The 24,007-nt window shown below is 38.5% G+C and overlaps 1 protein-coding gene across 1 annotated transcript in view; it reads left to right on the top strand.

The window, feature by feature from the left end:
• lrp1bb (low density lipoprotein receptor-related protein 1Bb) overlaps positions 1–24,007 on the top strand; it is a 335,780-nt gene that overhangs the window by 162,046 nt on the left and 149,727 nt on the right. The window contains exons 11-18 of the mRNA XM_042001119.1: positions 1,386–1,622; positions 2,104–2,284; positions 11,352–11,571; positions 12,160–12,349; positions 14,311–14,433; positions 14,773–14,916; positions 18,237–18,362; positions 19,259–19,372. Coding sequence (XP_041857053.1) covers positions 1,386–1,622; positions 2,104–2,284; positions 11,352–11,571; positions 12,160–12,349; positions 14,311–14,433; positions 14,773–14,916; positions 18,237–18,362; positions 19,259–19,372 — 1,335 coding nt within the window. The remainder of the gene's footprint in view (positions 1–1,385; positions 1,623–2,103; positions 2,285–11,351; positions 11,572–12,159; positions 12,350–14,310; positions 14,434–14,772; positions 14,917–18,236; positions 18,363–19,258; positions 19,373–24,007) is intronic.

Here is a 24,007-nt window from a genome sequence, read left to right as displayed (position 1 = left end):
TAGAAAAAACAGTCCACATTTGTATGTAGGACAATGATGGATGAATAAATTTCCTGATAAATGAATAACAATTCCAAAATTTTAGGCTGATGCTTAAACTTTGTGAGAATGTGCAGCCAGCTGTTTCTATGCCATCAGATTGTAAGGCTGAAAATGTCACCTTCAGAACTCTGGAAGTTCTTTCTTATATAAGATTTAGCATCACAATCCCCTCTGGGCTTTGAAAAGCAGAGAGAGAACTTTATCATTGAACTTTACCACACAGCACCTATAAGATTCTCATTGACAATTCTTACTGTTTCTAATGAGAAAGAAATCGGCTTTTTTCATCATTTTCATCACTATAAAGGTTATAACAGAGCTATGGGTTAGCCATACATGCATAGACTTGGACTGACTGCGATAAAGACGAGGCTGACGGATACAGCTCTATGTGAAAGTGACGTTCTGCTATCGACCTGTCGGAAGTCTGATTGATTATTGTCATAATGAGGTTTTAAGTTAGTCTGCATTTGTTGGCTGGCCTGATCAATCGCTGGACATTGTGTAGTTGACAATAAAAGCCAAAGATCAAATTGATGACACAATTTGAGGGCCTACCGCATTTCGATCAGGGTAATGGAGCTTTGGGAGCCTTTCCTTGACACATTTGATTTATTCCCTCCTCATAGATGTTCTGATGACACCAGCTATCTCTCTCGCTTGCTCTTCCTTTCCATCTCCCTAAGCATAATGAGATTTGGTGTTAAATGATTTTTTTCCATACAACAGTCACAGTGGAATATGATATCTGGGTCTCTTGGAATGCTTAATTGTCTCCTGGGTAGGTGCTATCTCCCTCACAAATGATAAATTGAAGTGAGGCATGTGTGGTCCCCTCACCTCCAGCATCCTGGTCTCTTGGGTAGAGGCTGGGAGCAGGGTGAGGTCTGCTTTTCTCTGTGGAAGCCCTCCTTCATTCCTCCTTGCTTCTCTAGAGGATCCCAAAGGGTGGGAGAACATTTATTCCCCAGCGCTGCTGACGAGCCGCCGAGAAGCTGCCTCAGCTTTCTAGGCCTTTCTGTTTGCCTTTCTAAGCAGATGCCCTGTTATTTTAAATCAGCAACAATGTTCACAGCCAAGATAAGTATTGCCATTGTCTGTTTGCTCAAGCATTTTCCTATACACTTACTCTGATGGCAGTTTTGCAGCAGCGGTGGGTGGAGAGTATATTTATTGGCACTGATTACTGGCTCCATTAAAGTGAAAAGATGGCCCAAGCTCTGGAAAACATATAAGTACAATGTGGTCTATAAGAGGGTTTAATGCAGGGATCAGCACTGATTAATTAGACCAATTAATTGCCAGTAACAGTAAAAAGAGTTCTGTCCTCTTTTGCTTTGTAGAGCCCAAAAACGATTTCTTCCTGTTCTATGGTAAGGGACGTCCTGGAGTCATCCGAGGGCTGGATATGAACATCAAGTCCAGCGATGAGCACATGGTCCCAATCGAGGATCTGGTCAACCCTCGAGCCATTGATTACCATGCAGAAATGGGATATATTTACTTTGCTGACACCACCAGTTTCCTTATTGGACGTCAAAAAATAGATGGAAATGGTCGAGAGACGATTCTCAGCGATGGTAGGTTTTTTTATTTGACCTTTTTACTTTTCTTTTTTACACTGACTGCTGCTTTTCCCAGAAGTAAATTAAGCTATCAGTCTGTAATATTTTATATAAGTGACTTTTCTCTGACATCAGTATAATATTACAGCCATTTTAAGTTAAAGCAGTCTGACAATAGAAGAGCTTGATATCTTAGTATTAATTCTACATGCACTTTTTATTCAAATGACTTTTATTTTCCATTAGCAAATTGCATAATCACAGCATTTCTTTTGATTGAATATAATTTCTTAAAACATTTTTTTCAAAGTAAATAAATCTGGAAAATCAAAGCAAACTATAAAGAAACAATTATTTTATTCTAACGGATTATTACAAATGTCACAGGTTTGCCTAATGCAGGCATCCCTGTTATAAATTTCTTTACAAAGTTCTCATGGACTAAGTTTTATATTTGATCATTCAGTTTATGTCTGTGCTGCTGATTCTGTTGCAGAACTTGACAATGTTGAGGGAATTTCAGTGGACTGGATTGGGAAAAACTTATATTGGACCAATGATGGGTACAGGAAGACAATCAGTGTTGCCAGGTTGGAGAGAGCCTCCCAAACCAGGAAGACTCTGCTGGAAGGGAATATGTCACACCCCCGGGCCATCGTGGTTGATCCTCTCAACAGGTAAAGATAACAAAGCTTTTTTTATGTATTTATTTTTTACTTATCCTGTCCAGCATTGTAGCAAACAGAATGATGGTCTGGCTGCTATATTATGCTTAAGACATTTTCTTTGCCAAGGGGAGCTTTATGGGTATAAGCCTCCTCTTCATAATATGATTTTTTTTTTTTTATTTCTTCATTTATTTAAATATATTGTTTTACCTTGCTTATTTTGAATTATGGAATTTATGTAATCTAACTAGAACTGACTGGAGGGGACAGGAAGAAAAGGAAAGGAAGAGAAGTAAAAAGGAAAGTAGAAAAAGGGAAGAGGAGATAAAGATACAGTAGATAGAAGCAACAACATTTCAATTCAATCTAACACCAGACAACCAACTGCTACACCTGAACAGAAACACAACAGAGAATTTCTTACAGCTTTTACAGGTAAACTAAGCTGACAATCATCAGGAGTTCATAAAAAATAACCAAGACTGCAACAAGAAGATGTATCACGACAACCAAAGTACCAGAAACACACACACACACACACACACACACACACAAACCTAAACAAAAGTAGCTCTTAGTGTTTAAACCCACTGGATATTTCAGTGACTGTTAGTGACTGAGTTATCCAGTGGGATAACTCAAAAGATAAACAAAACTAAAAGAAAAGTGTTATGCATTACGTTTCCATCTGTTGTTTCTCTCAGTCCATACAGAAATCTGCTTTGTAATACTTCAGTTTAGGTCACTTCTGTGTTGCATGAAATAAATTAGGATGGTAATAATGAATGTTAGAAAGGGTGTACTTTTTTTTTTTTTACCCCAGCATTAGTGTTCACTTATAGCATCCTGCTTTTGATACCAGCAGGCCAAATTCATCATAAATATATGGTTTTTCTGGACTATAAGTAATTGTTTTTGAGGCTAAACTTGGTTGGCATGGCATGTATGTGTGAAGCAAACTGAATTGGCTGCATGTATTTGTTTTTCAATAAACCTTCATAAGCTATTACAGCAAAAACCAATTATTTGTTATATTCAGATATAACAGGTAATAATCGTAGGAGAGCTTTTCTTCTTTTTTTTTTTTTGTTTTAGCTGAACAGCTTCACAAAAAGACAAGAATGAGTTGAGTCTGTCTTGCTCAGTTACCTTTCATGTTTTTTTACTTTTTGTTTCATTTCTGCAGCTCAGTGTTCATGTTTTTAAATGGTAAACACAACCAATGTTGTTCATCAGGGGATTTGTGGTATCCAGATTTCTAATGATGTCTATTTTCAGCACTTTACTGTAATATAATAAGATTGCATTTTTTTGTGTGTGTGTGTGTGTGTGTGTGTGTGTCTTTTTTTTTTTAAAAAAAAAAGAGGAATTCGAGGCATCTGAAAGTCACATCACATGCCTTTCAAATAAAAAGAAGAAGCATAAATTTGTGGTAAATAAACTTAGTTTATTTCAGGGCAACACTTGCACCCACAGTTCATTGATGAAGGAAAAGAAGTTGCTCCAAAATAACAGGTTTCTGAGCTCTTTAACCACAATTAACCACTTTAATAGCTGTTTCTCTGCAGCGCTGATAGATGGTCTCTGCTGAATTTTCTGTATAAATTCATGTTTGGTGGAATCTGCCAGCAGAGGTGGTAATTAACATATAGAGTTGAAGCTGCAAAACTCCAATTCATGAGTGTCTTTAGGATCTTAAGGATTAACACTTTAGGGTTTAAATCGTATTAACACTCACCAAATCCATAGCAGTCAGAGATTAGTTTTCAAGCCTTGAGGGATTGTTCCAAACATTTTGCTATATACAGCTTTTTCACAACTGTCGGCGCATGCACACAACCCAAAGCTGAACTTATTTATTCTTTATTTTGAGCCATTTTCTTTTCCCTTTGTCTGCAACATTAAATAAGTGCTTTTGAATTATTTAGTCCTCTATTAGCCTGTATTTGTAGTGTATTTGCTCTGCATATGCAAAAGAAAAAGTTGCTATATGAGAATGAAGCATTAAACCTTGAAACAAGTGCAGGAACAGCAACCTGGTTTTTGTTCAAGATTTCAACCAGACAGATTTTCTGTTGCAGCAGCATTGGGAGTGGCAAAGTATCATGTCATGTTTTTGTTTGAGGATTAATACATTTTATTCCAAACCCTCCCACTGACAGCAGGGATGATTAGAAAAGCTAGTTTTTGGCTTATGAGAAAGTATTCAGCTGGAGACCGGCAGTCCTTTGATCTCTATCTGCTCTGCTGGAAGGCTCTTTTCAGGTGAAATGGATGCAGCTCTCCAACAGATTTCTTGACTGCATTCTCGAGACCTTATTTTCTGCTCTGCTTGCCACCTCCAGTCTGTCTTGACAAGATAAGGACGACTAGTGTCGACCTAATGGTGTCACACTTCTCTATTTTGCTACATTAGGAATGTCATACATATTCTAAACACAGATTTGTGTTGAGCTTTCATTTTAGTTTTAGATTAGATTCTAGTTTTAGAAATAAAATGGTTTTGAAAATGAAAAAAATATTATTTAATTGTGGGATTTAAAGCACAAATCCCAACATTATTTCTTTGTTTCAAAATCTACAAAAAATATCAGAAATATCCAAAAGTCATGACCAAATGTTGGAGTTTCTTGCTTGAGATATCAGGCTGTTATTGCAACTGCAGTTTGCTTTTTGGGGCCTTAAGATTTTTAGTGAAAAATCGCATCCTCGCTGACAAGGTCAATTGAGCAAGCTGTGCATTGCTATGTGTTGAGAAAAAAACTTAAAGTTGTGTGTCTATCTGTGCTGTGAAATGCTGCTAGTTTAGCAGCACATTATCTGCAAAAACCAGCAGACAAATTCAGAATCAATAACCACCAATCACCCAGTTCGGTTGGCCTCTACATGCACCCTTGCCATAATGCTGTCTTCACCATGTTTGACAGATTAGGTGGTATGCTTTGAATTAAGAGCAATTTGTTTTCCTGGTTGTAGTAAGTGCTGTATAGTATAAAGTGCATGATTTATAACATCAAGATTTAAAGTGCATATTTCATGAGATTACAGTGTAGTTTTAAGAATACTGTAATGACCAAAGAACCTTCAGCTCAAATAACCCAAACTCAAACTGGAAAGTTTGAAAGTTTTATTTACAGTAATGGGAAATTTGCAAACTGGTTTCCTAGAGGTCCATGACAGCAGAGGGGGAGGTGAGAGTGAGATGGTAACCAAGTTGTTTCCTCCGTTTTACAGCAATAGTAAAGTGGTTAGTGATGGTTTGACTCAAACTAGCACCAGCTCCTACTTAAGCCTCAAATTTATCCACGACCACAGCTCAGCTCTTTTTAATCCAGACTGATTCATAGCCTCAGTGCTCATACCTGGGATATCCAACAAGCCCAGATGAATGGATGAAGAAAAAGTTGATGATATTAATAACACAGAAGGCAATGTGAGTTTCTTATCTGACAATGTCTCTCTGTCTTCATGGAATACCCCCTGAGGTTAAGGAATCCAGACAATCCAAGCAGTTATCCAAAAGACTAGAAGGTGTCAGGTACAATCAGTATCTCTGAGTATAAACAAGAATTTTATCTTACAAGATGAATTGTGGACTAGGCAAGGAGGCAAGGTCAAAAACAAGTAGGCAAGGGTCATCCATGTGAAAACAGAAATACAAAACAAATCCAAAGTGCAAGGCTGAGGCAGACAACAAGGTCATGCACTCTGTGTCTGAAATGATGTGGAAAACCACTGGCTCACTGAGCAAATGGAGACATCTGGCACTGGAGGAGTGAGGATGGGAGGCTCAAATGCCATGATAAACAGGTGAGCAGCATGAGTACAATTACCATGCACAGGTGGACACAACTAGGAGGCTGGCAAGCAGAGCACCAATCTGATTGTGACAAATACAACCTAAAACACAAACACTATAATTCAACAAAAACAGTCAATTATCATTCAATCACACAGCATAAGTATGCAGACAAAGAGATTGTGGCACTCGTACGTACATGTACACGTCATGCATGTAACAAGATATATACAAAATAAAACCGGAATAAAACACTTAAAAGCAAGGCCGATGTGTGCAGCACACAGCTACATACATATATAAAGGTGTGTGCTGCAGAGCATCTCTAGTTGTGTGAACAGACTTCTACAGTCTCCGATTCCAGGACTCCGTAGTCCATTGTTGCTGTTAGTCAATTCATTCACTCTGGTTGGGCCATCCTTGCTTTTATTTTCCTAAACAGTCTCGCTTTTTCAGCCTAATGATGGCCTTTCTCACATGAACTGTCATGTCTTTGGACTACATTAGAGTTGGCCTGTACAGCTAGTTAATGAAAATTCAACTTTGGAATTGAACAGGAGAGAATTCACATATCACACCTGACACAAAACTGCTTGTTGTTTAGTTTTCCTATTAGTTCCGAGCCTGTGAGAATAAATTTAAAAAAAGACTGTTGGAAGGTGGAGTGATTATCAGTTTTTTTTTAATTAAAAATAGTTTTCAGTTAAATTCCCTTGGTATTTCAAGGGGGTATCAGATTTTCACTTTTTTAAGAATAGACAAAGAGAGAGAGAGATTCCAAATATCAAATAATTCAGGGAGGTTAGATACCCAAGAGAGGTAGTTCACACCCTCCATCTAATAAACTGGATCACATAAAGGTGGACCAGAGGAAGAAGTGATTGACAACTAACGGTTCCCGAAAAAACATGAATTCTGATACAATTCACTGTGTAATAATGCTTTATGTAGCTTATCTAAAAAAGACAGTGGGAGTCTTACAAAATTCATAAGGTCATGGGAGGAAAAGGTTTGTGTTGTTTCCAGTCCACCAATCAGGTGACACTCTTTTCATAGATAGATAGATAGATAGATAGATAGATAGATAGATAGATAGATAGATAGATAGATAGATGGATAGGTAGATGGATAGGTAGATGGATAGGTAGATATGGATGGACACAGGGCCAGACTAAAGGTACAGGGGCCCCTGGGCACAGAGTGTCCAAGGGCCCCCCCTACCCACAGCAGTATTGTGAAAATTGTCCATGACACAATGTAAAACTACATTTCTAACATTTCTCAGTCAGTGGTGCCAATAGCAACACACTACACATTGTGGTGTAACTCACTGGCTTATGTACATTTTGTTTCATGTCCATCAAGGTGGTCTACATTTCAGATTTTTCCATTACTCAATTACAAACGCACAGTCACACCTACTAATGTTTCATTCCTGTGTCTGTCCTCCTCACCTGACTGTCTCTCAGTGCTTCTGTCTAATCTCTCTGTCATGGCTTCTGTCTCCTTTCTTTATGTCTCACAGCACTCCTTTGGTCCTTCCTCCTCAGCTCTCCATCCCTGCCTTGTTGTATCTCAGCCTCTTTTCTTCCCTGTTCTTGTGATAAAACAATATGGAATCAATTCAGATCAACTGGACAGCATGGAGCTAAATGGAACTTTTACCAACTGATCTGAAAACTGGATGGGGAGGTTCTTCTGGATGGCTCAGCAAGCCGAATGCAAATTGTGTAAATTCTTCATGTCATGAATTTACATAAGAACAGGAAGATTATGAGGTGTTAATATGCGCTTGCCCATTATGTCCATCGATAATCCGGCCTTGGGCGGATGTTTTTACAGTCAGGGTTTACACTGTGGTGTGGTGGTTAGCACCGCATTTTCACAGCAAGAACATTGCTGATTCAAACCTCACCTGGAGAGGGGTTCGAACAGTAGCCTTTCTGTGTGGAGTTTGCATGTTCTCCCTGTGTATACATAGGTTTTCTCCAGGTACACGGGCTTCATCACACCACAGTTCAAATCGAGCAACAACCTCGGCTGGTAAAAAGTGAAGCCTATGCGGAAGTGCAAAAAATTGCAGTTCACCCATCATCCGCTAGGAGCTTGCTCCAAAACAGAGCAATTAATTAATTAATTTCTAACTCATCCGTTTGGAAGTTGTGTAGCACAAAGGCGGTTTTTAGCCGGCTAACAGTGCGCCTTAGCTTTAGCCCACCTACCGTTTTTTAGTCTGTTAGATCACGTTAGATCCGAGTTGACTCAGACATGTAGCTCGGAGTTTGATAGATGTCAATCATCCACCCCCACACTCACAGTCCCCCTCTTAGCTCCGCCACGTTGCCCATTTTTGGATTTTCAATCGTGGTGCTGCCAAGATGGCAATGGTAGGAACAGCCCAACAAGCTTCACTTTTGCTCTTCAGAAACCTATGGGTGACATCACAGAGGCTCCGTCCATCTTTATATAGTCTATGGTCCAAATACATATATGTTAGGATACTTGGTTACTCTGAATCCTTCCTAGCAGTGAGAGCATGAATGTTTTTGTTTCTCTTCACGTTGGCCCTGCGATGGACTGGTGACCTGTCCAGGGAGAACCTTGTGTCTCGCCTACTAATTGCAGGGATAGGCTCCAGCGTCCCTTCGACCCTGAATTAAAATAGGTGGTATCGAAAATGGATAGATGTACAAATAAAGTCATATTAAAGACAAATGTACACAAATACACAGAATATATAAAGAAAAATAATAGCAGAAAAAAACTGATCAGAAAATGTCGATTTTAGTTATTTATTTAAAATCTCTATTTTTGATCAGGTAATTAGCCTGATAACTATCACATGGACCAATTTTGTGGTATAAAATGTCTGCAACTGCTTAAAGCATTTTGTATTTGGTATGATATTTGTTATAATTAGTTGAAAAAAATATTTAGTAACAGATATATAAATAAAAACATAATAATCTTAAATTAAACACCTTCTAAAAGAGTAGAAAAACTTTTAAAAATTCTCATCTTGTGGAAGCTGTTAGCATATTTCATCTGCCATTATCTTGACTTGAGTGATCGCAGCTTTAGAAAAAAATATTGTTTCCATTTATTTATTAGTTTGCCTGCATTCATATCAGTGGTGGTAGTATTCATATTTCTCTACTATGACACAGTAAATCTATGGTGTTAATCTGATAGGGTGTCTTTTTATATCTGTCTGTGGGCAGACATATGTATGTGCATGTGTGTGGAGAGTGTGTGAATAATTCATGGGGTCATAAAGACGACTCCTAGACATGGAGGGTCTTCATTCACCTCCCTTTCTCATTCTGTTTCATCTTTCCTGAGCCAGCCCTCTTCCATTGATGAGAAACAGGGGGCACATGGCTCAGTCAGCAACACTCAAATGGAGCAAATCCCCTGGGCATGGTTACTACAGAGAGGATCGCGTCAAATTGTTGACCCAATCATGTTAGAAATACCACCAACCCACTGAGAGTTTTCATCTCTGCATGCTCAATCTGCAGTGATTTTCTCTTCATTTTATTCGTGGCAGAGGATATGAGGCATCTCTTTACCTTGATGTAGAGTCAACAAGCACTTTTGCTTTATAAGCATGAATTTTTGTGATATATATATATATATAAATCAGTGTTGGTGGTAACGCGTTACAGGTTACAGTAACAATTTTACTTTTTTGGGGTAACGAAGTAAAATAATACATTACACTTAAAATATCGGTAACGAAATGACTTTACTGGACTACAGTAATGCGTTTTTCTGCGTTACTCGAGTGGTGTTTGCCTATGTGTAAAGTGGTGCGTGCATGCTGCTGCCTGTGTGTTGGCTTGCCTGGGCACGTTGCCATAGAGATCAATTTGCGTGACGTAGCTGATTTTGCGCCAATTAAAGAGAAAGAAAAATGACGCTGGAGAGTCGGAGATACGGGCTGTGGATCAGTGGCGATATTCGCATTATTTTCAGTTCAGTCCAGTTTTAGTCCAAACTTGTGGCGAAAGAGCCTGCTCGCCGGTCAGTGGAAGGAGTCCTTCAGCAGCCGACCCGCCTAAACAAGCTAAGCTTTTTTCAACATTTCCTGGAGCGCAGCAGCTGGTAACACAGACATTAAAAAGCTAGTTACAGGGTTCATTGTAGGAGACATGTTCCCCCTGTTGACTATTGAATCGCCCAGGTTTAGAGAATACTAGATGCAATAAGACAAGTGTGCCCATTTCTTCCCACAGACAAGAATGTTGTTCTTTTTTGTTTACAATATACAGTAAAACTGTAGAAGTCTGGGAACTGAAGAGAACATTTTCTTTATTATTATTATTATTTTTTTTTTTTTTATGAGAGGTCTGGAGTGCAGGCAAGCCAGACCCATGAGTTCCATAAAGAATTTCAAATTTCAGTTTATCTGATTATAAAATAGTTTTCCACTTTATCTCAGCTTATAGGGAATCAGTTTTGATTCTGATTAGATGTTGTTTCTGAGTGTTATTCACTTATGGGTTCATCTTTGCATAATATACCTTTAACTTCTGTTTGTTGTTGGCACCTTCAACTGTGTTCACAGACGTTAATTCGGTGGTTCTAATCTCATACATGACAGAATCATGCCAGTTTTTAATACAGTGCTGCTTGAAGCCCTGAAAATCGAGGGGGAAAATTGTAGATTTTTGCTGGAGCTCTGCCTGTTTTTACTTCTGGGAGGCTCTGGTTCTTTAGGATGCTCTCTTATGCCACTGATATCACCAACCTGTTGCCAATGAACCTGTTTAATTGCAAAACACATTTTTTTCCCAGCCTTTTGTTGCACTCATCCAAACTTTTGAGATATGTTGCTGCCATCTAATTCAAGTTCTAATTCTAATTTTTTAGCAAAAATAGAGAAAAAAAAGGAGAAAAAAAAGCCTTGCTTTCATGAAATAGAGGGGAAACTAAACATTAAAGAGTGCTCCTGTTTTCCTTTGAGCATCCAGAGCAACAATCACACATCTCACACTGATATGAAATAGATCATTTTGCAGAAAGATGCTGTCACATGTGTTTTGACTGATAACAAATCAAAGATGGTGGATGGCAGGCGGAGAAGTGGGCTCAGCTACTTTACATCATGGTGTCAGGAAGTAAGAAAAGAAAGGAATGCGAAATGGAAAGATGTTGGGCTTTGGATAAGATGTGATCAGTGTTCAGAGTATGATCCAATCTAAATGAAAGGCGATGACTCATCTTTATGCAATAATGGTTTGTATTGTATGTGTGCATCTCTCTGCATGACAGCTGGATGTACTGGACAGACTGGGAGGAAGATGAAGTCAATGACAGCATAGGACGGATAGAAAAAGCCTGGATGGATGGATCTAATCGTCGCATTTTTGTCACTTCCAACATGCTGTGGCCCAACGGTCTGACCCTGGACCACAGTACCAGCACTATGTACTGGTGTGATGCCTACTACGATCACATTGAGAAGATTCATCTTAACGGAACAGGAAGAATGGTACAGTTTGATGCAGCTGCTGCATTGTTTAGTCACTTTAGCTGCAGGAACCATGCAATGTGCTTTAAACTATCCCATTTAGTCTCTCTTTTGAGTGAAAGGCCTGCATGAAATTGTTGCTATCTGAGCAGTTGATGGATGTGAGAATTAAAATATCAATGTTAAACATGTAATCAGAACTGAAAAGTGCTATCAGAGGCCAAATTTGCTTTTTTAAATTTTTATATTGATGGTTTTTATCTTCAAAGCAGTGAGATGATTAAAAATTTCCCCTATTCTCATAACTGCCAAGAAGATATCTCTTCTTCCCCAATTGCCCCTGTCGACTGGAGCTGAACAGGCATATTAAGCTAATGTACTATTTGTAAATGCTCTTCACTCAGTGCCAAGATTCTAGCAAACATTATTACAAGCAGACATCTCAGTGTTGATACATTTGTGCAAAGAGATGGAATAAAATTCATCAAACAAGCCCATATACAAACAGTTAAAGCCCTATTTGAAATGATTGATTTTTCTAATGGCGATGACGCCTCTCTGTAGATCTCCTAACCTTTTGATTATACATCATGTCTCTTCATCTTACAGGTGGTGTACAGAGGAAAAGAGCTGAACCATCCCTTCGGAATCTCTCATTATCATAATTTCATCTTTTGGACGGAGTACATGAATGCTTCAGTATTCCAGCTGGACTTATCTACGAGCGATGTCACCCTGCTACGGAGCGAGAGACCACCCCTATTTGGCCTGCGTGTCTTTGATGCGCAGAGTCAGCAAGGTTGGCCATTTTTCCCTTCATCTAGGACTGCTGAATCATAAAATGTTTCTTTAACAAAGATTGTGGTTGTTTTGTGATGGAGAGTCTCTCCGGGGTCTGAGCCTAGACAGTTATCTCCGCCAATACCTACTGCTTGAATAAGAAAGCACTTTGTAAGATACATAAGACAGTGTTGGTCTAACATTTCATGGTGTGTACTGATGAGCAGTGGCAGTGTCTATCCAATCACTCTTAGATCCATACTTGCTCCCGAATACACACATTTTCTTTGCAAGTTGCAAAATGCTTTTAACAAGTTGTAATAACAGATTTTGCACAACTGTTAATTTTTTTTTATGAGACAGGAGTGTTGATGGTGATATAACAGCATAATATTAACAAGAAGAACCAAATTCATGTCTTTTCACTTTTTGACTTCAAATTGTGTTTTTTCAGGGTTAGCCATAAAATACATTTTTATTCACCTCTACTTCCTTTCTATTATAAGTGGGCTGATGAATTCAGTTTGTTTTAGACAGTTCTAGGTTTTAAGAGGCTGTTTTCAAACATAGCTTCAATTTTAAAATGTTCCTTTGTTCACAGTGGGTCAGTTGTTCATTACAACATAATGAACTGTTCAAGTAAATGAATAGTGGACTTGACAATGTGCAGCTTCACTGAGAATTAAAACGAGGGGGAATAAAAAAATAATTTGAGATAATTGGTAGAGGTAGAAGATTTATTATGCAGGAGAATGCAGTCTGAGAGCAGTGACCGATAATGTCTCAGTTACCTTTGCTAATGATGCTTGTTACATCAAGTAAAACTAGTCATTGTGATGATTTCAGTGACCTGGCAGTAATGTACGTGGATGTAAACCCAAATCATCCTGTTTCTCTGTACTAATCTGTTTGAATGAGCAAGAGTTGGATTGATATGCTGTTTTCTTGTTTCTTTTAGCTTTAAAAACAAACAAAAAAATGTATTCTATCACCACTCGCACTAATAGCCCGTGCAGACATCTTTTGCTCCTGGCATCTATTGATGCAGCAGCAGGTGCAGCTCAACACTGACTTTGACAGGACGACTTTGATTTGATGCTCTGGGAGTGAGAACCTGTTTACCTTTTTCACTTCTGTAACGAATGATGATGGATTCATGCAGTTATAATGCTGACAGAGCAGATAGGAGACAAATTGGAAATTGATGTCAGTGGAGAGCTGCACTGGCCCTGAAAGAAAGGAGTTTTTCTTTTATTTCATAACGGGTTTTTAACTCTGAAATCAGGCTCCAAAATCCAAAGAAATATTATTTCACACCAGAAAGTGACATCCTGGTGGAGTAATGTATTGGCAAAATGATCATATCTGCACAAGAGTATCAAAGTTGTGTACTTGTAGTATAACAAAAATGCCCAACCAAAGCACATGGTTTAAGTGAATGGTTAGCTTTTGCATACACAAACTAGTTAACACAATACATAGAATTTGCGAGACATTTTTCTATTATTCATGTCATTGAATAGATTAATTGGCTGTCCAGCAGTTGGACAATTACTGATTGGCTCTCACAAAACCAAAGGCTTTATCTCATTGGCTCAGGCACTGGCTTTAGGCAAGAAGCTAAATGAAAGTGACAAAGGTGCCTCATGCCTTAACTTAAAATGTGATTTTTTTTATATTAGAGAATGTCAGCTTTGTCCAAAAAAGACAAATTATTCCTCCAATAATGATAAAATGTCAAATCTCTTCCACCAGTGTGGTTTCCAATCATTCTTTGGAATGCCTTGTATGCCTGTAGAGCACATGGCACACACCTGGCGTGTATCTGGAAATTAGTTTAGTATCAGAGGATTTATTTTGCAGCATTTAAAGTAGTGGTTCCAAAACCGATGAAAGCAAAATAATCACTTAAACTTGGTTTAGGGACAGTTAATTTAAGTGAACGGGACGCTTTACTGTATTTGCAATCTATTTTTCCAGGTGACAATGCATGTAGCGTGAATTATGGAGGCTGTGGAACCCTCTGCCTTGCCATCCCAGGAGGCAGAGTCTGTGCCTGCGCTGACAACCAGGTTTTGGAGAAGAACAATGTCACCTGCACAGGTAGGACATAATGAATCAGAAAGAACAAAAGGTCTAAGATCATATTTTGCTTATACACTGTAATCCTAGCTTCATCCTATGGGAGTCAGATCAAATAGCAACCTTTTTTTATCACATGCAAATCTGCTAATAAACAAACGCGTACTGGTAGAAAATTATCCCAGTGGATCTCCAGAAATATAAACTAAATCCCAGTTGTTTTACACTTTGTGGGGTCGTGAGACATTATTAGCTTGATTTGCCTGTTATTATAGCTATGTCAATAACTTCCCCTTAACACATATCTCATAGAAACTCCCCCTGATGAATCTGAGTGTTTCTTCCTGCTGTTTTTCCCAGAAGCTTCCACCAGCAGTTTAGAGCCACCGCGCTGCAGAAGTGATGAGTTCCATTGCCATAATCATCGCTGCATACGGGCCTTGTGGAAGTGTGACGGAGACGATGATTGCCTGGATGGAAGCGATGAGGAGAGCCACAGCTGCTGTGAGGATCTTGATTAGTCTGCAGGCCCCACACTGCACGCTGGCACGAAAACGAACTGCATGTACAGACAACGCACTGGTCGATACGCTTATATCAACAGCCCTGCACCCAGAAAGAAAAACCAAGCTTTTTATGGCTAATTCTCTCCTGCTGTCGGCTTCAATGTTCCTAAATGTCACTGAAGTAGAGATGTTAAAATTTGCTGCTGTCTCCTGTTTTTGCTCCTGCCGAAGCAGATTTGCTCTTCAGCAAATTACTGGTAAAACCATGATTTCAGATGGTTGCATGTTAGTTTGTTTTTTATAGAAAGCGGACGTGGCAAATCACTATAATGTAAACATCTGACAAGATGATGAGAATTGAAACTGATAAATAATTTGCACCATAGTACATCCTAATCTGACTTGGTTAACTTTAGCAGGTATTGAGTCTTGTTGAGTAATTGCTAACGCAACATGCGCCAAGCTACCATCTAAAAATAGGTCAGTATTAGCAATTCCTAATGCAACATCGTATCTGCACCTTTGGGCCAAAACCATAATCTCACAACCTGCAAAATCAAAATTAATTTGACATGATGGAAGCAATGTCTGAGACGAGGAACAAGATGATTAAAAAACTAATTTGTCCAGAACACTGGTCTCATCTTAGCTCCCCCTTTCAGTATCTGACACTGAGATCTTGATGCACCCCAACGGAACGGCACGAACGCTGTCTGAGGAGTCATGGCGTGATTTGATGTGTTACAGTATGCACACACATTTGCTCATTCATTTAGTGAGTGGAGAGGATTAATGAATTTGATTAGTAAATGTATAATTAAACTTGATAAAACAGGCTGGAAAGATATTTTTTAAAAAAATGGAGTTTTAGGTTTCATTTTCCTTTAAAACGGCTTAAAGAATTCTAAATTCAATAAACTAAAACTAAGTGAAAATAATTTAAGATGCTATAAACAAATGTATTGAGCAAAACGGCCAAGGAGAAACATGATTTTAAACACACTAAAAATCATTGGTTTTTATGGTTTTAATGTGGCATTTGGGTGTCACTCCAAGAGTAGTTGAGTTTTGTCCTTCATGAAGTTCTAACAAGAAGCTGTAACTATAATCTGTAAACAATAAATATTATTTATCTTCAGCTTGACAAAAGCTTCCAATCTCAATACATGAAACTAAAAATGTTCCTACCAGTGTGATTGATGTTAGGGGTGGAGATTCCTGTGCACCTTTAATTACAATTCACAAGTTAGTTGTGATGTGGTTGTAAAACAGTTGTAGCATGTTCTTTTGTTTAGAAGACTCTGGCACTTTTAAAGAAAAATATAATTATCCAGGATTAATTTACGTCAAACATTTTTTATTAATGAAGCAAATAGAAGAGATGTGGCCTCTTAACTGGAAAGTTACCTTTGACAACACATTTCTCAGGTCTGAAAAGGAAGTTGCAGCAAATAAAAATGTGCCTGCATCAGGATGCTCGCAGTAAATCAATACAGATGTCAGCATATTTCTTCTATTACGTGCAATGAGAAATGTAATCGCCAAGTCATTGCTTTTGTTTGGAGCTCATCAGATGTATTTCTGCCAATCATTTGTGATAAAATGCACAGTTAGAGAGATAGAAGATGATGTGGTAATCTGAGACAATTTACATGTTGGAGCAATAGATTCCTCCCTGCTTTCTTAAACGATTTGGTTTGGTGAGGCTGTATCAGTAAAATATCTTTTAAAGGGGATGTTGTATCTCAGCACAACAGTACAAAATCCTCAGTCTTTTTGGACCGAAAACAGAAAAAAATCACTGCCAATACAAACTGTGATAGTTTATGATTTGCTTCACCCATTCTCAATGGTCCTCTTGTTGGCTGCAACTACAACCGGGTGTTTTACATCCTCTTTACAACCTGGAAACATGTTATGTGGTTTTTCTTATTTGTCATGTTTCCAAAATATTGAAATTTGACTTCACTGACGCCAAAGTGCTTCCATGTGCCAGATTAGTACTTTTGCTTTTCTGTTATCTTCACGTTAAAGATTTTCTGGGTGCTTCCCTTCTGCTTTTTCTAGTTCTGCCTTTTGTGTTTAATCAATTACTTAATCAATGTACATGTCGATAATTATTCATTGACTGACAGCTAGGCTCTACACTGTGAGCATTACACTACATGAGGCTGTGTTTACACACAGGACTGGAAAGCCTTTCTAAGCAGCTTTATTTATCCAGTGTACCCACGCTATTTAAATTATTAAGAATTCATTTTCTATAGCACTTTTCTAAACTAGTATTACAAAGTATTTTACACACCTGTAGATAAAATGAAAATCAAGTTAGAACACTTTGGAAATAACATCAACAACATGATGTACAATACAATTAAATCTTTCAGTGTGGTTCCAGTCATCAATAAAAAAGATCAGTAAAGTCAGGTGAGAACTGGAGAGGCTGTCTGATAAAAAGTATGCTTCAAGGAGAGATTTAAAGAAAGAGACATGCTCTGCTAACCTTATCTCCTCAGGCAGCTCATTTGAGCTTTGATTACAAATGCTCCATCACCCCTGGTCTACGTCTGAGTTAAAGTTATCTGACAGAGGAGGTGATAAATAAGAAAAAGAAAGAACATGAAGTGTTGTAAAAAAAAAAATAAATAAATAAATAATAAAAAATTAAATGAAGCAAACCATTTCTATTGATGATGTCAGTAGCTAAATTAACTCTATGTGATCAGTGGTTTGTTGGTTTTTTTTAGCCTCCTTAGACTCAATCTTTACTTTGGATTGCATTAGAGATTCCTTCTGGCTATTTGGTTTAAGGAGGAACCAATAAATAGAATTTTAGGATTTATATGTAATGTAGATATACAAAGAAAATCTCTTCTGACACCACCAAATGACAGCGTTAGTGTTCAGCAGGTTCCAGTTACAAATTAAACATTATGGTGCTGACATCCAATGTCTCACGCTAGGTTTCAGGATGTTAAATACATTCAGGAGAAGTATGTTAAGAAGTATTTTTGTTCATTCTGGTTTCACATTGGCAGTTAAATATGTGCAACACTGTTTTTGTGCTGTTTAACTCCAGTATTCTTCTGATGAATCATCTTATAACCAATGCAATTGATATAAAATGAAGATTACCAATATTTTCTTCACGCTTGGGCCTTAAGGAAAATTGTGTGAAGATATTTCGATCATATATTAAAAATGACTCAATATTAAGTCTGATTAAGATCAGTTTCACAGCATAAAGCCATTCTCATTATTTTATTATATAGCTGCAATGCAACTGACGGGATTTCATGCTGTTCAAACTGTTTACAGACAATCACACCTGTCCTGCCGACCAGTTCAAATGTAGCAACAATCGCTGCATTCCCAAAAGATGGCTTTGCGATGGGACAAATGATTGTGGCAACAACGAGGACGAGGCCAACACCACATGCTCCGGTAAGCACTGCATCACTTTCATGTCTGATCATTTTGATAATCGGTCTATCTCGATTGTCTCTGCCCGCTGGTTTATTGATTAACATCGTTTTATGCTTCTTTTTGCCTCAAAACAGCCATCATTTCTTCTTTTAATAAATGTCTAGGTAAAATTTTATGAGTCAGACACTTGAAGACAGCATCGTGTGGTTAATGCTCTGTTACTCTGGAGACAGATGTGGTTTCTAATTGATTTTAGCTCATCAAGCTGTATAGACTGCGAAAAAGATCAAGGAGCTTTCTCATCTATACAGCGTGGTGTAAAAACCTTTATTCTCTGCCATGTTTTGATGAAATGTTCTCACCCAAGGTGTGCCTTATTCATCTAAGACTTGAATGGAGGTGTCAGGTGTCGTCAAGGCAGCCATCATTGTTATAATTCGAGGCTCTTAAGAAGCTGTGGTGGAGTACAATCGGTCTTGTTGTGTCAGAGCACTCTATAGAATCAAAGAGTTGTGGCACCTATGAGAGGTCTGTCAGGAACACTCAGTGTATCACATTGTCTCCACATCCTCAATGGTGCCTCTCAGGAGCTTTTTATCCTTAGAGGATCAATCAATGAGCATTAGTCAGCGGATGATGAATGTCCCCTCACAAGCCGATTGACATGCATATCCCACATCAGCAAGACGTTGCATGACCACCAGCAAGTGACTGACGGCCCATCAAACAGCAGTACATTACCCAAAGCCGTCAGACCCACAGTGCCCGGCTGTGTGATAGAGTGATAAACAGTTTGCATCGGCCGGACATCAACATCTCGGTGATCTAGTGAACATCCTGTTGTGCAATCTTGATTTGATGTATTCAGGTGTGATTGAATTAACTGGCCCCCTTTTTTTCCCCCTCTGTCTCAGCTCGGCCCTGCCAAGCGGACCAGTTCTCCTGTCAGAACGGACGCTGCATTCCTCAAGGCTGGCGTTGTGACCGCGGGGATGACTGCGGGGATATGTCGGATGAAATATCATGCAGTAAGTCACGCGGAGATATTTATCACACCCATTGAAATGTCACAGACTGGACGTCAACACAACTATTTATAGCTTCCTCGAATGGATTACTCTTCAGTTAGCCATTCACACCCAGTATGGTTATATTTAAAGCTTATGGGATTATTTTTACTGTACCTAAAACAAAGCGGAGAGAAGTGACAGCGCAGTGGATTTACACTGCAGATGGAATGATGGTGTCATCAGCTGCTGATGTGGTAAAACTTACTTTACATCCAGCTCTCAAAATGTGAAAATGTGAGTGTATAATTTATGACTGTGGCAGAATGCTGTCGACAATATTGCAGTTCTTGCATCATGTTTCACCTCTCAAAGACAAAAACATATCTGCTGAGTGCCACCCACACTGGATAATTTGATGTTAGTTTTGTTTTTTTTGTTTTTCAATCACGTTATGTCCTTAAAAGCACAAAACATGGAAAAGGACAACACAACTACAGTTTTCAGACTGAAAATAAATTAATCTTTTACCTCCTTAGTTTTTTATTCTACATAGATGTATTTGTTAAAGAATGTCTTAGTTAATGTCAGAGATGATTGTAAAACAAACAATTGATCAAAAACAAATCCAACACAAAGCATCAGTGTGGAAGTCAGAAACATATAAACACTATGTGGATGTGAGCCATGTTTCCTGTTGAGCTGCTGTACGTGTAAATAATAATCAGAAGAGAGTTTGAAGTGAAAGTCCATGTGAGCCACAACAAGCAGTGCTCTACCACGGAAAGCTGGGGCTGCCTGTGGTGGGAGAATCATCTCGCCAGATAGTGATGTATGAAACCCATAAACACATACAACATCTGGTCATTTTTCTAAGCAGATACAGGTATTTTGTTTAAGTCAACTGGAAATGAGCTTTGACGGATGGCTAGCTTAAATTTCCCCAAGGGGTTTTGGACATATTGCATTTTTATTCAGTACAAACACTTATAATCAGATATTCAGGATGACTAACTTTCCCATATTCTTGCACGGACATCAGATTTTATTTTATTTATTTATTTATTTTTACCTATACTGTTAAATTATGTATATATATCTATTTATTAACTTTCTGTAAAAAGGTTTATAATCATGCCTTCAGGAGTTGGGCACTTTACCAACTATTGGATGGATTACTGTAAAAGTTGGTGCAGACATTGATACCCTCTCAGAGTGATTTATAATAACTTTGTGATGCCTTATCTTTATTTATAGCAGAAATCTAATGGCATTCACATCAGCCTCAGGTGTACTTAGAAACAGTTTGTAAATACAGGCATACTGTACATTATAAATGGAGTGTTATGTGGACTAAAAATACGGGCTTTAGCATCACTGACAGTACCCTGGGAATAGCATTTAATTTAATCTTACCTCAGTGCTGTAGGCACAAAGATACTGGTGGAGTACATTATCAGACCAATAAGTACAAAAAGGAAGTGTGGTTGTGTTTTTTGTGTTTCAGAATATAGCTTTTGCAGTATCATGTAACATGGTGATTCTTAGAAATCAATACGGTTTACAGGTAGGTTTGTGTCTGTGTTGCATCATATGGCACCGCCAGGCTCAGTCAGCACTCAGCAATATAGAAAAATGGCTTATTCTTACTATAACCAGGCAACAGATGTATAAAAATCAAGCACCAAGGCTTGTAGACTGTCTCTACAAACATTTGTGAAGGAATGGGTCGCTCTCAGGAGCTCAGTGAATTCCAGTATGATACTGTGATAGTATGTAAATATAAGTGTATAGTGATACAGCTGAATTCCCCATAAAGCTGGTTTCGTTCACAGCTTTTCTGTTTCTTTTGTCAGACAGCTAAGCAGATTAAAAATTATGAGTAAAAGCAGCTCATTAAGACTACATGCCAACTCATGGTTGAGTAAATCATTTCCAAATTGCTGCTGTGCTCTAATAACATCCTGATTTTTTATTTTTTTTTGTTATGGCAGCATCTGAAAAAACAAAACAAAACACTATTCAGGTAACTTAAAGACAACGTCTGTCTAATGAATTCAGTTGTATGTGATGATTTCCAACAGAGAAATTAGAAGAAACAGAATGTCTTCAATCTTTTCTCACACAGTCCACAGTACTGTGGTGTCAGACATACTTTGAATATCACAACTTTTCTCCCATGCATGCACACTGGGTCTAGTTGGACTGCCAGGTCAAGCTATGACTGTAGCTGGACTCAGTTGTGCATGTAGCAGCAATCAAGGACATCATTATCATAACCAGATAAATGTGGTTTGAAGAAAATCAGCTTCAAGTTTAATCCACCTCTTCATGTGCCTGATCATTGGTAATGTCTGGAGATCCGGTGTGCCTGTGTCATCAGAGGGAAGAAAAATCCATTGATAGAATAACCTGCTCATTCTGTATATTCAGGTAGTCAGCTGACCTCATTCTTTGGACACATATTTTAGCTGAACCTAGACCTGTGCACCAACCCCAGATCATGACACTGCCCCCACAGACTTATACAGTAGGCACTATAGGCATGATGGCTGTATCACGTCATCTGCCTCTCTTATTATCCTGATGCTCCCATCGCTCTGGAACAGAATAAATCTAGACTCATCAGACCAAATGACCTTCTTCCATTGCTCCAGAGTCCGATCTTTATGCTCCCTAACAAATCTCAGCTTTTTTCCCCCTGATTAGTGGTTTTCTTATAGTTACACAACTGTTCAGTCCCCATCCCTTGAGTATCCTTCGTTTGTGCGTGTGGGATTCTTTTTAAATTTGATTTCACAAAACATTGAAGTTCTCATTGATCATCATGACTCCAGATGTTTTCCTACCACATTTCTTCCTCGAAGACTATGGTTCTCCACCATCCTTACATTTTTTAATAATGCGTTCCAATTCTTAACCCAATTTTAGTAGTTTCTGCATCTCCTTAAATGTATTCCCATGCTGGTGCATGAGATTAAACCCTTTTTAAACAGACTAACATATTTTTAACAAGGTTGTTTAAGAAAGTAACTTGTTGCCAGCTGAAACATAATCATCCATGCAGTAATTATCCAATGTGAGGCTCTTACCTATCTGTTCTTTTGGACAGGCAGTGTATAATGCCTTAGTAGTTTTACTTTTTTCTTTTTGTTATTCCAGAGGGTTATGACTGTTGGCAGGGATGACCTCCCAAACCTTTCTGTCTTACATCAGACACAAAGCTGCCTCTTACTGAACAGTTTCTGTTGTTTCCTCGTCATTTTGAGTAGAGGGTGCAAATAATTGTCCATTCTGTTCAGAAACTTATTCAGGATCCTTTTCTGTAAATTCAGATTCAGGGGCACCAGAGTTATCCTCAGCACAGAGCCAGCCCTCTTGATCAGTTTGTTCAGCTTCTTTAAGCTTGTAGCTCTGATGCTGTTGCCCCAACAGATGGCCACAAAGCAGATTGCACTTTCCACATAAGAATGATAGAAAATGTGCAACACAATGCAACAGACAGTGAAAGGATCTCAGCTTACTCAAAAAGTAGGGTCTGCTTTGCCCCTACTCAGTATTGCATCTACAGTTTAGTCCAGCTATACTCCCAGGTATTTTAAATTTCCTCCACCACCTCCAAAAGCTGTTATTTGGGGTATCTTTAAGCTAACGCAAAGAAGTCCACACACTGGTAATCACTGGTTAATTTTTAATATATTGTCATTTGCCCATGCTTTTGCCACGTTCAGCTGAAAGAATTTTAGAGCTAAATTATTGATGCTGTGTCCTTTGGATCAAGAACCAGACATGTCCTCACTGGTGGCAACAGCTTAAAGAGCTGATGCTGAGTAAACGGAATAATTTTGCACAGTGGTTCAGTGTTCTTAAGCAGTGCCTCTGTGGTATTATACAATCTGTAAGCTTCAGTCAGTTAAAAGTTGCAGCCTGACTTGTGGATTATTCTTAGAAAACAGAAAAAAGAAAACAGAGGGAACAAAAAGGATGAAATATATATGTGCATCAGAAGCCAGGATGGCCTGTGCATGTTGAAGTTCTTTGAAGATGTGTTTAACCTTTTATTGTGTGAGGGGAAAAGAGTGTTTGTGGCTGTAAAGGATGTTTTCAGCAGTAAAGTTGAACTAGATGAATAAGCAGCATACACTTAAAGTACGGGAGGGTAAAGGTTTTAAGATTCCCTTTAATCATGGTTTGTATTAAATCAGCCTTTAACAGTGATTGATGTTTGCCAAACGCTGCTCTGTGCTGTATCTCCTCAGCCTCCCTTTGTGTGTCTTAAGCTGCTTCAATACGCAGTCACAAACAACCAGGGTGTAAGCAGTAATTAAAGTTCATGCTCGGCTTCATTCAATCATAATCAAGCTGTGCAACAAAACATATTCTCTCCCCATACTGTTGTCTGAGCTTCCTCAGGCATTACTTCTCTGCAGGCACTCTTCTGTGCAGCTCTGGCAGCTTCAGTGGAGCTTCTGTAGGTTTTGGAACACCTGAAGCTCTGTGGTGGCTGCCTTAGAGATTGATGCTAATTTGAATTTTGTTTGTCAGTAGTTTAGTAGTTGTCACACAATGTCTTGAGCTGGGCTCTCTGTTCTCTTGAAGCCGTCATTATTTATGGATGCCGGCATCTCATTTTTAGCAGTGCTCACTGTGTACTTG

The sequence above is a fragment of the Melanotaenia boesemani genome, chromosome 12, assembly GCF_017639745.1.
Source record: "Melanotaenia boesemani isolate fMelBoe1 chromosome 12, fMelBoe1.pri, whole genome shotgun sequence".
Classification (NCBI taxonomy): domain Eukaryota; kingdom Metazoa; phylum Chordata; class Actinopteri; order Atheriniformes; family Melanotaeniidae; genus Melanotaenia; species Melanotaenia boesemani.
Note: the sequence above shows the minus strand (reverse complement) of the source record. Positions and strands in the feature narration are given on the sequence as shown.